The sequence below is a fragment of the Rhinolophus sinicus genome, linkage group LG03, assembly GCF_036562045.2.
Source record: "Rhinolophus sinicus isolate RSC01 linkage group LG03, ASM3656204v1, whole genome shotgun sequence".
Classification (NCBI taxonomy): Eukaryota; Metazoa; Chordata; class Mammalia; order Chiroptera; family Rhinolophidae; genus Rhinolophus; species Rhinolophus sinicus.
The window spans coordinates 115,189,083-115,206,521 of NC_133753.1; the positions used below are offsets into that span (position 1 = coordinate 115,189,083).

Consider the following 17,439-nt stretch of genomic DNA (forward strand, 5'->3'; position numbering starts at 1 on the left):
TTTGTTTACTCATCAAGTGCTCACACTGTTCCAGCAGTGTGCCTGGTATTAGGAATACATGAGCCATATAAACAAAGAGTTCAACCTAGTGAAGAAGACAGATTCAGAAATAAGTCAATATATGAGGCAGAATAGTTCAGTTGGCAAAGAAAATGGGAACAAATATTCTAAACTGAGGAAGTAGTTTTATGGTCCACTTAACATTATGTATAATTCACTTGACAATAAGGACTACTGTATGCACCTGAAACTAATATAATATTGTATATCAACTGTAATTAAAAATAAAATTTTTAAAAAGGACTACTGGTTCTGTCTTTGATTCATTTTAAGTTATTATTAAAAACACTGGCCATTTAACTTTTTCTGTTTGATAAATTGTATGTTATCATGCTTTGCTTTGGTATGAAATTGTAGTTTGCAATAATGTAATGGAATTTGCAAGGTAACACTTGTATTTGAAAAAGTCTGTTTCCTTTTTAATCACTACATCTTATAGTGAGGTGGTTGGGGGCTGAATTTCTAGAGCATGAACTCTCTCTGAGGTGACCTGATTTCATTGGATGTATAATTATATAGGAATTGAACGAATGCACAGGATTCTTCTTACAAGAAAAGCAATTTTTACCAGTGGGTTTAAATTCTGGTTTTCATAATGAATAACAAGATATTAACATGAAACTCAAGCGAGCATTATATCTTTATATTTGGCCTTACATACAAAATAAGTTCAGTAGCAGTCAGGCATTCTTCCATTTACCCTGGTGTCATTTTTATGATGAAAGAAAGAAATAGCGTTATATCACTCTTATTCATCTGTAGTACGTTTGAGTTGCTTTCATCCCTGATTCTCTGTTCAAAGACAGAATACCGTAACTGCATCCTTTTGGAGTTGACTGAAGGCTCTTTAGCTCATAAATGATCAGGATGTTATTGTGTAAGGAAAAATAGTGTTAGAAATTAAATTCCGCAAGCATTTCTTGAATGTTTAATATATGGAGGCCACTGCTTGTTTGTTCTTGGGAGTGCAAACATGGAAAAGATAGGACCTGAGCCTTCAAGGAACTCTTAAATGGGAGCTTGGTCTTTGTTTAGTAGAGTCATTCACATTCCTAAATCTTGGTCTTACTTGGAGTGTATCAAAATGACTGTCCCTTCCTTATATGGTGTCATTGCCTTCAAAATACCAGAATTATCTTTCTTTTCCATTAACATATTACCTGTAAAGCAAGTTGGGAACTAGTACCATGCAAATAATGCACTCTATAATTTCTGTCATTTTTATATCAACACTGAAAATCATTTTAAAGTTGGTGATAAGAGTAAAAACCGTAATGTATTTGTATCATTTATTTAAAAAATTCTATTTGCTCATAATATTCATATTATACTTTTTTTTAACAGACTATAAATTTTATCTGTAAACTCTAAGGTGTTTTTTTTTTTTTTCTGAAATTGTAGGTACTCATATCCATTCTTTGGAAGTGCAGCTCCTATTATGACAAATCCCCCTATAGAAGTTCGGAAAAACATGGAAGTTTTTCTTCCCCAATCTTACTGTGCATTTGATTTTGCAACTATGCCTCATCAGCTGCAAGATACTTTCTTAAGGTAATGTATACACTGTGTGTATGATATTATTTTGTCAAGTCAACTCTTGACAATATATATCTTATAAAAAAGAGGAAAACCTATAGAAACAAATGTACTATTAATGTCTGTGACATTTGTGCTTCTGCCTCAAAGTTTTATGTGGTTATGAAGGCTCTTTTCAGATTTTCATATCTTATTTGCCTAAGTTTAGATATCAGAATTTTGTTAAAACAATGTATGAGTAATGAAGGAACTTTGGAAAGTAGTCTTGCCTTTTCTTGATATAATATGTGAAGATAAATATGAACTATTTAATTTTTTATCGTTGATTCACTGAATGTACCATATTATTGTTTTCTATTTTTTCATCTATATAAAATGGAGGTGTTAATCCAGCTCTCAGAAAATGGATTTGTGAAGAAAAATGAGATCTGGGAAATGTCATTTTTCTAAGTATCAAAATTCAAATCTGTGTATTATTTTAAAAGGAGGAATGAAGAGTAACTAAAAATTAACCATTTGTGGGAGTAATAGTGTTTGAAGGGTTTTCTTTATTGCATAGAAAGAAATGTAGAAAATGTAATAGAATTTTCTGTTTGTTACCTGTGGTAACAAAAACAACTTTGACCACATTAAAGGAAGTCAAAGATTTTAATCCAGAAAAGACTGAGTTCAGAGTTCATAGGTATCAACACCCGTTTCTCTCTTCCTCAGGATTCCATTGCTGATTGAATTATGGCACAAGGATAAAATGAGTAAAGATTTACTTCTGGGGATCGCCAGAATCCAGCTTTCTAACGTCTTGTCTTCAGAAAAAACTCGCTTTTTAGGTTCTAATGGTGAACAGTGTTGGCGTCAGACATACAGTGAAAGTGTGCCCATTATAGCAGCACAAGGGTAATGCATTTTGCAAAATGGTCTTAGCTTGCTTTTTATGCCGATTAGCTCGATGCAACTTATCTTTTCGTATCTTTTTTCTGAGCTCTTCTTTGACCTGTGGGGGCTATATTCCAGTTTGCTCTTGAGCTTTCTTGTATCCGTTATACCCTCCCAAAATGAAGCATCTGTGCTACTGTAATACTATTTATTCAGACTGTTGTGTATTTCCCTTCCCTAGCTTTAGCCTGATAATTTTAAATTCAGGATCTTTTAATTTAGTATTTTTATGTTATTTTGTATTGAGAATAACTTTTTCTACTTGAAAAATATTTTAACATATTTTTAAAATATTAAAAATATTTTCATATAAAAGTGTACCTATTTTTGCCTCACATCAAAAGTCTGAGAATGTTAGAAATGTTTGGCATGTTTAAAAACAATTGCCACAGTGAAAAGTTGGAGTTCACATATTTCAGACAAAATATATTTGTTGAATGATCTTTTTAAATTTACAATAGAAATTTAAATTCAGTTTGACATTATGTCATGCCTTGATTTTTAAAGCATAGAGAAAGAAGGAAGTCAGGCTCAGTAAAAGGCCAAGATGTAACAGTTTCATTGAAGTATCTTCCCTTACTCTTGCCCATCTGTAGCCACTTCTAGAGAGGGAAGGATTTAGTAAAATTTTTATTCACTTGGAAGATCTGGGAACAGGTGGTTTAGAGAATCAGATATTTTGGTTAACTGAAAGTTATTTTTGTTTCAACTACTGTTATTGAAAAATCTCTTAAAAATTAGTATTCCTTTCTGTCATCATAACTAGAATATACTGAAAATAATCAAATCATTACTTGTTAAAGTTATTTTAATAATGTTTGTTATGAATATTAACTTTGATTGCCCGCCCTACTCGTTAGACAGAGAAGTCTTAAGAGATTAAGTGAAAACTTCAGATATGGTAGTGCTTCATTTTATTTTATTTCTTCTAAAATCTGTGAGATTAGAAGAAAATGGGAAAGTTGTTAATTACGAGTTCTAATTGTGTGGGATCCAGTCATTAAAGTTTGGTTTGACCAAGGGTTTATGAAATATTATTTAACTTAGATAAAGCCATGGATTTTTATTGCCAAGATTTTATTTTCCTCTGACATTTTGTCTTGTTTTTATTTAATGATAAATGCTACATACAATTCTATGTTACAGAGACGTACTCATTATGATAAAAATAACATAATAGTTATTCTACCTCTAGAAATTATCGTGAGACAATGCTTATATCCAGTAAAAGATTTATGTATGACTGTGTTCATCCCAGGAAAAGTGAAAAAAGAATTCAGACTGACCTATATATATTCAAGAATAGGGGAATTGTTACTTTTTTAATTTTACTACATAAATTCTTTAGTATATTTTAGAGGCATAAAAAAATTACATTTCAAATGAATGTTTATGACATGAGAAAAATCTTCCTGATGTGAATAGGAAAAAAGGACAAAACCGTATGATCTCAAAATGCATGAATACATGTGTATCTACATACACATAAAACAAAGAGAGGAAGAAAATAGACTAAATTTTAGCAGTATTAACCTATGGGCAGTGAGATTTAAAATTTCTCCTTTATACTTTCAATTTCTCCAAGTAATCTACAGCTGTTATAGCTCCCTTTATAGTAAACATAGGTATGGGCTTAATAGGGTATTTGTGAGCAAATAAAATCATGTGTATGGAAGGTCTTGAGACTTATAGAAGCTGCTACAGTTTCAGCAGTGAGTGTCAAATGCAAGTAATGTTGCCTGCTCAATGCTATAGCATTGGGGACATAAGAGGAAAAAATAATATAAAAGTATTTCCATGAATTTTAATGTATTTCTGATTTCATTTGTAGGTCAAATAATAGGATAATAAATCTTTCTTACACAATGACTCTAGAAGATTACGGACTAGTAAAAATGCGTGAGATTTTTGTCTCTGACTCATCTCAGGTAAATATCACTGAATTATCAAATTACTCTCTAAAATGGATCTAATGTTTGGATGTGAGAGTATTTGTTTCAATATGCTTTTTTATTCCTATGTTAGGGTTTATCTGCTGTACAACAGAAGCCATCTTCTCTTCCCCCAGCACCTTCAGAAATCCAGACAGAGCCTCGTGAAACCTTAGAATACAAAGCAGCCCTCGAACTAGAAATGTGGAAAGAGATGCAGGAAGACATTTTTGAAAATCAGGTTACTTTGTGTTACTTTAAAACTCTATTTTTGTCTACTTGGTATAGTTTGCCTATTCCATAAGCTTTTCTCTCTGTGTTTCATGGGTACCCTACTTAATCCCTTTGAATATCAAGAATCCCTCACTCCTAAAATAAAATATATAGAGAGATATAGATATAGATATAGATATATAGATATAGATATAGATATAGACAAAAAAAAATTAAACTGCAAAAGATTGGCAGAAGCCACTCAGAAGGATTCCCCTAAATTTAGTCTGTGATTCTAAGGCAAAAGTAGGACTGAAGATTAGAGTTCAGAGGTTAAGAACTTGAAGGTTTTTTTAAATTTCAGGCCCTCATGTAGCATACCCTCCTGAAACTGGAATCCTCAGTCCCTAAACACGAGAGCTAGAAAACAAAACTTAGCGTCATGTACTCTCTTGAATTATACTCATATGAGGTATTACTTGCCTCGGGCATCTTTTTTGTTTTTTTTAAAGACTAAAATAGAACTCCTGAAAGAAACATATCAGTGATCCCTTAATTTTTTTTTAAATGCAAACAACTGATTTGTTTATTTGAAATATTTTGAGTTTTTCCCTGACTTTATTTTTCTTCCTTTTGTAGCTAAAGCAAAAAGAACTGGCTCATATGCAGGCTCTTGCAGAGGAATGGAAGAAAAGGGATCGAGAGAGAGAATCACTAGTACAGAAAAAGGTATTAACTTGCATAGAAATTGAAGGAGGAAAGGAAAACTGATAATGATAAAGTCTTATGTATGCATTTTGGAAATTTTGTTTGGAATTTGGCGAAAAGATAAGGTAACTTTTATATTTCAGGTGGCTGAATATACTATTTTAGAAGGAAAACTTCAAAAAACCCTAATTGATTTAGAGAAGCGAGAGCAACAGCTTGCCATTACAGAAACAGAGGTACTATATTTGTCTATCAGATATCTTTATTTCACAGAATCCATATATTAGGTTTATACCATTTATTTCATTTTTTCTTTATACTTGTATAAAATATATTTCATAGAAATTCTTTCACACATTATGGAGAAAACTTCTGTTCAACTGAGTAAAGCATATTTTATATGTTAGGATGTGAGGAATAGGTAGAAAACTTTTTATTTGACATGGTTAACTATTGTTCAGCTAGCTGTGGCTGACTTCTGCAATAGCGAAGATATTTGGGTAACTTTTCCATTATGTGAAAGGAATGGATAGTTGCACTACCTAGAGAAAAGAGAAAATGTGGCGGGCTTGGGAATCCTGATTTTGTTTTCAGTAAGAAGGGAATATCCCTCTCTTGACCATTAAACATTAGAACCCAAGAATGAATGAAAACTTATATTAGTAGTAGGCCTAGTCAGCATTTTCGTTAGGTCCTTACCTAAATTTTACCCTAAATACGTCTTTAAATTACTGTAAAGCTCATTTCAAAATAATTAGAATTTCTTCCACGTTAAATTTATATGTTCCTTCCATACCCAAATGTGTTTCTTAAAATTATCTCACCATATCACCCTAACCATATCTTTATATACTTTCTGGGATTTCTAAATTGATTTAGATGCTTAAATTTAAATATAATGTATAGTTGTTCCTAATACTAAGGCTCTGTTATCTTCTATATGATTAGGCAGAAAATAAGAAGTTTCTAAAAGAAAAAAAGAAACTTGGGCATATTTGCTTATGTAACAAAATGGGTTTTATTCAAGTAGGAATTTTAAGTGATTAGGGCATTTTCAGTTGAATTTATACAAGTCATATATGGATTCTGTATATACTTAATATATTAGAATTAAATGATGATTGAAAGTTTATAATTTCAGTGTACTTAAAGATTAACTCTCCTCTAATAACTGAAAAAAGTATGAAAATTGTAAATATTTTGAACATTTGACTATATATAAGGATAAAAGAATATTGAACAGTATAATGCAGCTGTAATAGGCCAACTCTTAAAGATGCACTTGTTTTAAGCTTCAAAGAGAAAGAAAGGAACTGAAATCAGAACGTGAAAGGAACCTGCAAGAACTTCAGGACTCTGTCCGTAGGGCCAAGGAAGATTGTGTTCACCAAGTAGAACTGGAAAGGTTAAAGGTCAAGCAGCTAGAAGAGGATAAACACCGACTTCAGCAACAGGTTGGATGAACTACCTGTCATCTCTTTACACTTAGAGTTTATTTGATTCTAGAAATAATAGATATAGTTCACTAAACTGTTATAAAAATTCACAGATAATTATTCACATTTATTGCACTGAGATTCAAATATACTTTAAGTTGGATCGTGTTTTCCTAAGTTAAAGCTGAGGACTATATTGGAATAATTTTCCTTCCCTTATAATTATTTGCATGAGATTGTATTACATTTCAGGTAACTTTCAATTAAAATGTTTTTCTGATAAATCTCCTTAACTGAATTCAGTTCAGTGATACATGAAGTACATCAATGTTTGCAAACATTGATGTATTTCATGTATCACTGAACTGAATTCAGTTAACAACCTAATTCCACTGTAGAATTGTCGGTGCTCCTCTCCATTTCCTCGCCTCACACTCACCTCTCAAGCCATCCCACTTTGCTTTATGTCCCCATGGCTCTAGCCACCCAGTTGTCAAAGAAGCCACCAGTGCCTCAGTCACCAAGTTCAGCAGGCAGTTCTCATTTCTCATCTTACTCAGACCCACACGATTGTCCTTGTTTTGGTATATTCTCTTCTCTCAGCTTCTATAATGCCACTCTTTGTTTCCCTCTCCCTTCTGGCCACCCCTCAGGTTCCATAACAGGCTTATTTTCCTTTAGCCAGTAAAGGTTAGAGTTCTCCAAATTCAAAACTTACTTTGTACTAAACAATCTTACGGATGCCCATGGCTTAAGAGATAATCCACCTCTGGGACTTTCACATTTATATCCCAGGCCTTTCCTTTGCATTCTAGACCCATCCACCTGCTTTTTTGCCATCTCTACTTGGATGTCTTAAAGGAATTTCAAACCCAATATGATCCTCCTATCCATACCTGAGCTTCCTGTACGTGTTCTTTATTTCTGTTCTTCCCGTTGCAGCCAGAGTGGTATTTTTGACATTTGGGAATCATGGCGCCCTCCTCTAAAACCTTTCAATGTTGTCTTAGTGTTCATGGGGTCAAGATCAGCATCATTACCTTGCCCCACAGGCCTCAGCATAGTTTGGACCCAGCCTGCTATCTCACCTCATCTGTCACTTTCACCTTTGCCTGTATCCCCGGCCGCACGGGTCCTCCTTTAGGGCCTCAAGCATGCCACGCTTGCCTCGCCACGGGATCTTGGTGGGTGCTACCGTTCCTGGGCCTAGCTAGTGAACTAGACTCAGCCTTCAGTTTTTGGCTGAAGCATCCCTTACCCAGAGAAATCTTCGCGGACCCCTGCTCCCCAAGTCTAGGTCAAGCTTTTGTTGTATAATTTTCATAGGAAATTATTCTCCTTTTCTTTTTCTTTGGTATGTTATGGCAGTTTCCTTTTATTTTTATGAGTGTGATAATTTGACCAGTATCAGATTGTTAGCTCCATAAAATTGTTTTGGTTTATATCTGTATGCCTAGAGCCCAGCCAGTCTTCATCATATAATTGGGGCCTAATAAATATTTGCTGGGGGAGGGGGGAAGGACAAAGCTGTTAAAAATTAAGCTTATCTTTCCTGAAAAAATTCATTGTAGATTAGATAATATATGATGAATGCCTCCAAAGTCTTCAGTAAATTCTGGCTTGAAGAATAGTTTCCATAGCAGTTCAGGGTCAGTTAGGGGTCACATTATTTAGGTGGTTATAAATACCGTGTTTTCCCAAAAATAAGCCCCAGTTAAGATCATCAGCCAGGCAGACGCATTTAGTACGTTATGACGATATTCCAGAAGATGACATGCCTGTATTTGAATAAATGTAGATTGTTGTACATGAAAAAATAAGAGATCCCCTGAAAATACACCCTAGTGCATCTTTTGGAGCAAAAATTAATATAACACCCAGTCTTATTTTTGGGAAAACACGGTATGTATTTTGTCGTTATGGAGATCTCATTTAAAATATGAAAGATAAAGTTGTAAAAGTAGACAATTGTGACAGGATTCACCAGTAATGCTTCTCTTCTTCCACTTATCAGGAAGATTCAGCTATCTTGAGAACCAAGGCTTGTAACATTTAGAATCTCCAGGGGAGTTCTTGGAAAAAGCCCAGGTCTCTACTCTGTCCCAGACTGGTATAAGTAGCTTACATCTTTGTGGGAAGAACTGGTATTTTAGAAAAGTTACCCAGGCCACTCCTAAAACATAATCTAAGACCTAGGAAAAAAAACTGTGGGGAAAGCAGAAGTTTCTGAGATGCCCAAATTGCCAAGCCCATGACTGTAGACATTTCACATGTAAGGAAACAAACTTTTTAGTTCTTTACTGTGAACCAGGTTACAGGTACTATACGTACAATGCTAACCAGACAGGTGGAAGGGATAGATAGAAATACTGTTACCAAAAGCTGATGAAGATAAAGTGTCTATATTCAAATACATAAAAGCAGTTACCATAACTCAAAAAAAATCGATGTAGTTTATGGACCACTTAGCAAAGGAAAATGAGCCCAGGATGCCTAATAGCTTACTGCTTTACAACCTGATTATAACCACAATAATTGTTTGTAATAATGTCTCTGAATGGTGGAAAAAAATACCAAGTTTATTAGGTTTTGTTTAAAATAGAAAAGTGAGAGAGTTTAGAAAGAGTCCTATTCAACTTTAAAAATAAAGGTTTGGATAATCAAAGAAGTAAACTTCTGTTATATGGAATATTTAGGTCTGGAATACCCATTACCTAAAGATGCTAGATAAATCCTAATTAGAATTGTTTGTATTTATTGGCATAAAACAAGAATTTATTATTGATAATTTAAGTTCCATTTTTGCCGCAGATTTTCTCAGTGTTTCAAATTTAGTTTATTTAAGTTTATTTAATTTAGTTTATTTAGTTTATTTAAATCTTATTTCTTAGTAAAGAGATCATAGGTTTATCTAATAATGGATAGTTATATTGGTTTATATTTTTGGAAAGCATCTGTAGCAGTGCTTGTTTGCATTTGATTGAAACAAAAAAATCCCAGATTTGAAACGAACAACTTATAGCCTCATTTTTTTTTTTTTGGTAGTTTTGAAACTATTCTAAGGGAAATTATAGAGTGTTTAGTCAAAGCAGTCTATTTCTTTTTAATTTAAGGAAGTATTGCCTGCTTTACATTAGATCATTATTTTAGGGGATGAAAAGATGTGAATTCTATTCATGCCTCTGCTGCTCACTAGCTCTTTGGCACTGTGTCAATTATTTAGCTTTTTGACCCTCAATTTTATTACATATATATATGAAGGGGTTGAGCCAAATAATCTTTAAATTACCTTAAGTTATAATCGTATTTGAATTATGAAATTCTTACAGTATCCAATTATAAGACTAAGAAATACTGCATTAAAAATTAAACTTAATGTTCATTGATAATCTGGTATGTTGATAATGTTCAGTCCTACCTGTGACATCTTAGTATAAAGTATCAGTATTTTTATAAAGTGAACTTTTTCATTTGCCGTCTAAAATGTAACAAAAATGTTCTCATGATACTGGTTTTATAAGAAATTTCATACTCTTAAAAAGTTTTTGTATGTTGTCAATCGATTTACTAAATTTTTAGCATTACTAACCATCTTAATTTTTTCATTCTACTTTGTTTTTAAGTTTTCTACTATGAACATGCTTTAGAATAAGAAAAAAATGATACTGTTGAATTGAATTCTGTAGTATTAAACTTGACATACTATTGTTTTAAAATGGCTACACTTTGTTTTTTAATACAGCTTAAAGATGCTGAAAATAAGTATAAGATTTTGGAAAAAGAGTTTCATCAGTTCAAGGATCAGCAAAGCAACAAACCAGAAATCCGTCTACAGTCAGAAATAAATCTTCTCACCTTGGAAAAGGTACCCATGTCACTTATGGCAACTTAACTAGTCCGGATGATAATTTATAAAATCTGTAAACGACAGTGTGACAATTCACTGTAGTATTCTGATATCAAATGACACATCAGAGAATTCAAGGCACATGACAGAGTCGGTAGTTTGTACTGATTAGAGTCTTTGGTTGCAAACAGAACGATTAACTCTAGGAATAAAGGAATTCACAAAATTGTCAGGATAGCTGAAGAACCAGTTTTAAAATATGGGCAGGAACCAGGGTAAGCAAGGCATCGTCTACCCTGTCACAAAACCATCTCCTCAAGATGCTACCATTGGTGCCATCACTGCCACGTCACTGGGTTCTGTAACCCGATTCTAGTGTCATACTGTTGAACTCTCAGTTTTGCAGTAGCTGCATCCGTATTGTGAATATTCTTTCTGCATCTTACTACCCTTTGGATTCAGTGCCCCAGACAGGAGCTTTTATTTAAATCACAGACAGACCTGTACTCTACTCTGAGCTTGGAAGAAGGGATAGCCACCCTATTTTGATTTCTGTGGTTGGAAGCCAGGTCCTGCCTCTCATTCATAGTGGGATTCCCTACAAACAGAAAGAATGTTCAGGTTTTAGGCATTAAAAAACATGTAATGTCCAACAGACAACCTAAGTTTGACAATATGTGCTCTTACATTTTTTAGTTTGATAATTTTTAGGCATTATTAAAAAGATATAGCATATACAGGAAAATGACACGGAATAAACAGGAAAAAAACCTTTAGAAGTTTAGGGATTTCATTGTCAGCCATTGCCTGTCTTTTCCCATTCAGCTTTGTGTAGAGGGCTTCCTTGCCCTATTGCTTCTGTAGATTCAGCCACTAGGGGGCACTAACAGAAAATTGGTGGATTGGAGTTGGGAAGATACTAGGGTAGTTCTTTTCTTCTCTGTCTCTCTCCAGTTCCCTTATTTTCTCTGGCAAAGGTTGCATCTTCTTATGGTTCCATCTCCCGCGAGATATCCCTTCTCTGTAGCTTCCTTTGGGCAGTCCCCACTGTGTTTCTGGCTCATTGGCCAGCCCCAACTTTTTGGGTTCCTGATAGCAGGAACTACTGCTTCTGGGTACTTCCTTTTGCAGTCCCTCCTACCCAGGAGAGGTAGGGGCTTCCTGCTGTTGCTAATCATTGGGTGATCTCACTATATCCTCCTTGGCATTTCTGCTCTTGCATGATCTGTATAACCAATTGCCTGTATTAAATCACCTGTTTGAAAGACCTAGAGTGATTTCTAGTTTCCTGGCAGGATGCTGATTGATACAGTTAGTTTTTCATTATCCAGCAAAGATGTGTGTTATTTATGACACTGTACTAAATGTGATTATGAATGATTCAAAAATGTTCAGGATAGAATCAAGTAAATAAGTTACAAAAGGAGACAAGGAACTGAAGAAAATTGTTATAGTGAAAGGCAAATGATAACAGTATCATCTAACTTTTTCTTACCAAATGCTATGAATATAAAGGTAAAACAAAGTCACTTCTACTTCAGTCAACATGTTAAGTATAACAAAGAAGTAAAATTGGATATGGGACCAAAAGGATAGGTGAAATTTTATATAGGTAAATATGTGGGTGAGGGTATTCCAAAAAGAGGTTGTATAGTTGTACAGAGGTTAAAAAGTCTATTGCATATTTGGATAATACCTTGACTAGAATCTAGAGTTTAATCAGTATAGCAATAGTTTCAAAATAAAAATAGGCCTGTTAAGAGAATGCGGGAAATAAAGGTAATTTTTGGCTATGTGTGGGAAGACCTTAGGTACTAAGTTAAAAAGTTTATATTTTATCTGGTAAGAAGAGTCAGAGATTACACTCAAGTTTATAAAATTGGCTTAATGAATGTTAATAGAAATGAAGCATTTTAATGAACTTTTTGGGGAGGTGGAAGTTTTAAAGAATTCTGGTTTTAGACATATTACATTTGATACGTTAGCAGAATAATCTAAGTGGAGAAATTCACTAAATATGGTTAAAAATGAGAAAGTATAGAGTAGGAAGAGAGAAAAAGGCTAGATACACAGATTTGGAAGTCATTTGAATAAAGTTAATAGCCTTGAAATTGTTTAAGAAATGTTTAGGAAGGACAAGTGAAAATAAAACTTAGGAGGAAAGTTCAGCTTCATAAACAAAAAGCAAGAGTCAGTGAAAGAGGCTAAAAAGACTTAGAGAAGTAATAAAAAAAAGTCTAGTGTGGTATCCAAAAGAGAAGTAATAAAAAAAAAAGTATAGTGTGGTGCCCAAAAGAAAATGAGGAAGTAAAAGTCATCTCTTATGTAAGGGAAAGTCAGGAATGGTTAGGGAAAGGCCCTGTGTTTGGCAGTTAAGTCACTGACTTTTAAGAAGCCAAATTGCAGAGAGTAATAGAAAGTTTGGCATTGGAAAGAAAAGAAGTAGCCCAGGGGCCTAACACTGTTGAGAAAAGCTTATTGTGATGTAGGGAAATCGAAGGATATTTTTTAGATTGTGGATAAGACATTTGTAGCAAGGAGAAACTGATGCTTTAAGAGAGGAGGGATGGTTGAGCATAGATAGAAGAGTTAGTCTTTGAAAGAAGAAACACTATGAGGCAAAAAGTATGAATATATAGAAGATTTGGAGATCAGAATAAGAGTAGAGTAAAAAAAAAATATATATATATATATAGAGAGAGAGAGAGAGAGGAGGGTGTTAATTAGCTGGTTTCTGCTAGTGTTTCTGAACTCCTTACATTTTCTGCAGCCTATCACTTGTCATAGCGTCCTTGGCTCCTCTTTTACCCCCACATCTATTTAAAGGCAAAGTCTTGTTGATCCTGCTTCTTACACACCTACATAAATTCTTCACTTCTCCATTTTTGGCCTTCTCATTTTTCTACCAACGAACTTGAATCCAGCTAGACATTTCCTCTTTTGAAAAACCAAGTATTAAAGTGTTTGTGTGTATAAATATGAATTCTGTGATGCCTACCAGAGAGATCTGAAGCACTCAGACAATATCTCATCGAGTCTCACAAGCTCTGTTAAGTGGGTATCAAAAAGTATTTCTATTTCACCTTGGGAAAATTCAGAAACCAAATATCTCAAAATTGGAACAGAAGCATTATGTTATTAATCTTTTCTAAATATAGACTAGATAATGTCTACCATAGAAATTAAATTTTAAGTGATTTTTAAAATTCTCTCTTCCAACTACACTTCTACCAAAAGGATAAAAATCACTAAACATTAAAAGTATAAACAGCACCATGAATTTGAAAGAGGGGGAAAAATGCATAATTGACTGCCTCAGTATCAGATCTAATGAATTCATTCAACATGGTTAAGTGCCTAGTAAAACCAGGCTTCTCGGCAACTTTGAAAATTCTTTGTAAATTTTTTTGGAGCCAGAAGAGGGCAGAATCTTATTTCTGAAGTAGTAACAAAGACATACAAGCACAAAAAGGAAGACGTAAGTGAAAAAGTATCTAATTAAGTCTATAATTTCTGGTTATGTCCCAGAGCTTTTTTCTTTTGTGATTACCCATTGTCTTCAATATAACACAAATTTTCCCATAGTCACTGAAATGGTCTAAAAACATGTTAACATTAAGATACAGTTTTACCAAATGTAATTCTTGATTCCCTTTATTATGTAACAAGTGGCTAGTAGTTTAATGATTTGCTTTTAGCTAGGAAATGTCTTTTAGATTGCTTAAAAATAATTGAGACTTTTAAAAAATAACATAAGGAAAGCATAATTTTGTAGGGCATACAGAGGTTGAAGACAGAAGCTAAAATTTATGTATTTAAGAATATTTGGTGAGTATCTACTGTGTGTTCACCCCTTAGCGCAAAGGGGAAAATGAGAGGGAAAAAAAGAGTAAGAGAAATAGTACATGATCCTTTTGGGACCTCACTTTTAAAGAGTTTATAATATAATTGGGGAGATGTCTCAGAGAGCCTTAAATGATCATGTATAATCAAATACCAAGTAATATGATAGAAACTTTGCAATTCAGAAAAATCAATTTGGTTTTCAAAATATAGTAGTTTTAAGACAGCTCCAGGTCGAGGCAGAATTGGAGCTGAGCCTGAAGTTTTAAGTAAGCAGAGAAGAAAAGGAAGAATTGAAAGGCTCAGGAAGTAACTTGGGCAAGGAGAGGGGTGCATAGGGGACCCCAACATAGTGGTTGCAGTAGAGGGTTTCCTGTTGAGGAATACCAAGAAAGTAGGTAGTGCAGGTAGGATGGAAATTCTGTTGTAGAGTGCCTTGAAACCTGGGCAGAAGACTTCAGGCTTATCGACACTGCAGGCAAGAAGTAGATCGTAGATTTTTCAGTAGAGAATACATTGATCTAATGGTGGTCTGCAGGGTTGCAGATAGAATAGGTTTGAGGCCAAGGAGATGAGAAGAGCCTGAGCTAAGGAAATGGCAGTAGGAATATAAAGGAATAAAACTGGAAAAATATTTCAAGGGAGAAATCTATATGACATACAAGTACAAAGGTTTCCCCCAGTCTCAAATCTACTCACAATAAGGGCTCTTAACTCAGTCTTTGGTTATGTGCATTTTTCTGGAAATTGAGTCCCTGTATTTCTTTAGCATCACAGAGGCATCTATCTGTATCCTTAAAAATAAAGTTTGGAATCATTGATTTGGTAATAGGAATAAATCAGAAAAACAAGGTTTGTGTCTCAGATTTGCTAGCTACAGTTTTTTATATTTATTAACTATACATGTGTTTCAAATTAGTGTGAATAACTGTGCAAGTGTGAATTATTTTGATAATCATGGCAAAACTAATATAACCTCCCCAGTTTTTTTCTGGTGGAGTTAGTCCACTGGGTATAAGCAATCCCTCCAGGTTCATGCCTGTCCTAGCTCTCATCCTTGGGTCCATCGAGGATACTAGACTTTTTCTAAGACCCTTGATCACTTCTGTAATTGAATGCTACTCTTTGATCTCACAGCTATAAAAAGATTTTTCCTATTCCTCTGACATATGTCCTATTGTTAAATTACCAAGTAATGTGTATAAATCTTTGGGGTGTAAGTGAAGAAATCATCTTTGATAATCTCAGAGTATTATTCAATTTAAGATGTTTGAGTCAGATTTAAATGTGTTGACATTTTACAGCTAAAGCACTAGGGATCTGTAAAGCAGAAAAGACCTTGACTCCATGAAGTCATATATTACTGCAGAGAATGTTCTGGTCTTTTGTGAAAGGAAATTTGGCAACCTGTTTTTCCTTTCATTTCATTTTCTTATGAGTCTTCTGAAGTTTGAATTTTTGGATAGTGCCTTCAGTTTTAATTTCCTGCAGAACGTTAGGAATTATTGTATGTATGGGAAAAAGTTGACTTGATATAAAAAATTAGACCAGTTTAGAGTAACAGTATTTTATTGTAATTCAGGCACATTATTACATTATCACTTAAATAGTAAAACTGTTGGCTGCATGAATTTGTTTGGTGCTTGGGTTGAAACACTGAGAGAGGACATTCCAAAACATAGCCAAGTTGGCTTTGGTTCATGCACAACAGATTGCCTGCTGCAAGTATAAATAACCTTATTTTTTTAATTGAATCACTTTCATGTTTTTCTTTATATATTTAAGGAAAAATAGAAAATAAAAGATGAGCGTTGTTAGCAGCATTATTTTTCTTTCACTTGGATTTAACATTCTTAAAATATTTTTGACTTTGTGCTCTTTCTTAGTAAACTGCTTTCTGATTAAACATTTCACTGTTTTCAGCAGTCTACAATTTTTGCCAAAATATAGTTATAAAAGAATCTACTAGCTTTCTTAGTTATAAGACAAAATTCCACATAATGAACAGCTTCCAAAAGGAATAATTTGTTTTCTAAGATTTAGAGTGCCAGCTAGATTGGAATGCTAACAGTTAGAACTTATTTTTGTAAAAAAGAATGTATTTTTCATTCTGTGATCTTTATGTAATATACATGTTTTAAATACATTTATAGTAACTGTCTGGAGGTTAAGACTAATTCAGTTCCTTTCAGTATAGGCTGTTAGGCAGTAAAAATACGACTATATTTTAAACAAGAAAATGTTCATGTGCCATAATATTTATAGTAAATTATATAACAGTTTTAGATGATGTCGTATGTTACACTATATAAACTCTTTTCTTAAGCCAGACTCTTTGTATATATTATCTTTCAGTGATTGTACACAGTGGTGTAGTGTTTCACTTGATATGATTTTAATCACTGTTAGGTTGAACTTGAAAGAAAGTTGGAATCTGCAACTAAGTCTAAACTGCATTACAAGCAGCAATGGGGACGAGCTTTGAAAGAACTTGCCAGACTTAAACAGGTATGTAGTTTATGTACCTGTTTGGATTATAACTGATGATGGATTATTTTTATGTCTTCCCCCCTTGATTCTTTACAAGTTTGCAATTTGGCAGTACCTGTTATGTTCAGATGTCTGCATTTGAATCTCCAGTGCTATTTTTGAGATTGGGGCTATTTTTTTATGGGCCTTTTTCATGTGTTATATATAAGATCTTACTTTTTTTAAATTAAAAACTGAAACTTCTAAGTCCTTTTTTTAATTGCCGATTGTCCTCTTCCCCAGAAGAAATTGGATAATTTCTTTTGCTTTCACTTATAAAACTATCATTCTTTTCCACAGTATTAATTTGTTTCTATTGGGAATACCTTTTGGGGGAGAAATTTAAGTATAACTTAAAAAACTTTATCATGTCCTCAAATTAAGAACGTATTTTAAATGTTAC

At 33.6% G+C, this 17,439-nt stretch overlaps 1 protein-coding gene across 5 annotated transcripts in view; it reads left to right on the top strand.

Annotated features, from left to right (window-relative positions):
* Positions 1–17,439, top strand: part of CEP120 (centrosomal protein 120) — a 63,167-nt gene that overhangs the window by 25,769 nt on the left and 19,959 nt on the right. For all 5 annotated transcript variants that reach the window (XM_019728015.2, XM_019728016.2, XM_019728017.2 and 2 more), the window contains 9 exons: positions 1,462–1,611; positions 2,308–2,490; positions 4,361–4,457; positions 4,555–4,701; positions 5,313–5,402; positions 5,525–5,617; positions 6,674–6,835; positions 10,560–10,682; positions 16,917–17,015. In XM_019728015.2, the coding sequence (XP_019583574.2) occupies positions 1,462–1,611; positions 2,308–2,490; positions 4,361–4,457; positions 4,555–4,701; positions 5,313–5,402; positions 5,525–5,617; positions 6,674–6,835; positions 10,560–10,682; positions 16,917–17,015 (1,144 nt within the window). The remainder of the gene's footprint in view (positions 1–1,461; positions 1,612–2,307; positions 2,491–4,360; positions 4,458–4,554; positions 4,702–5,312; positions 5,403–5,524; positions 5,618–6,673; positions 6,836–10,559; positions 10,683–16,916; positions 17,016–17,439) is intronic.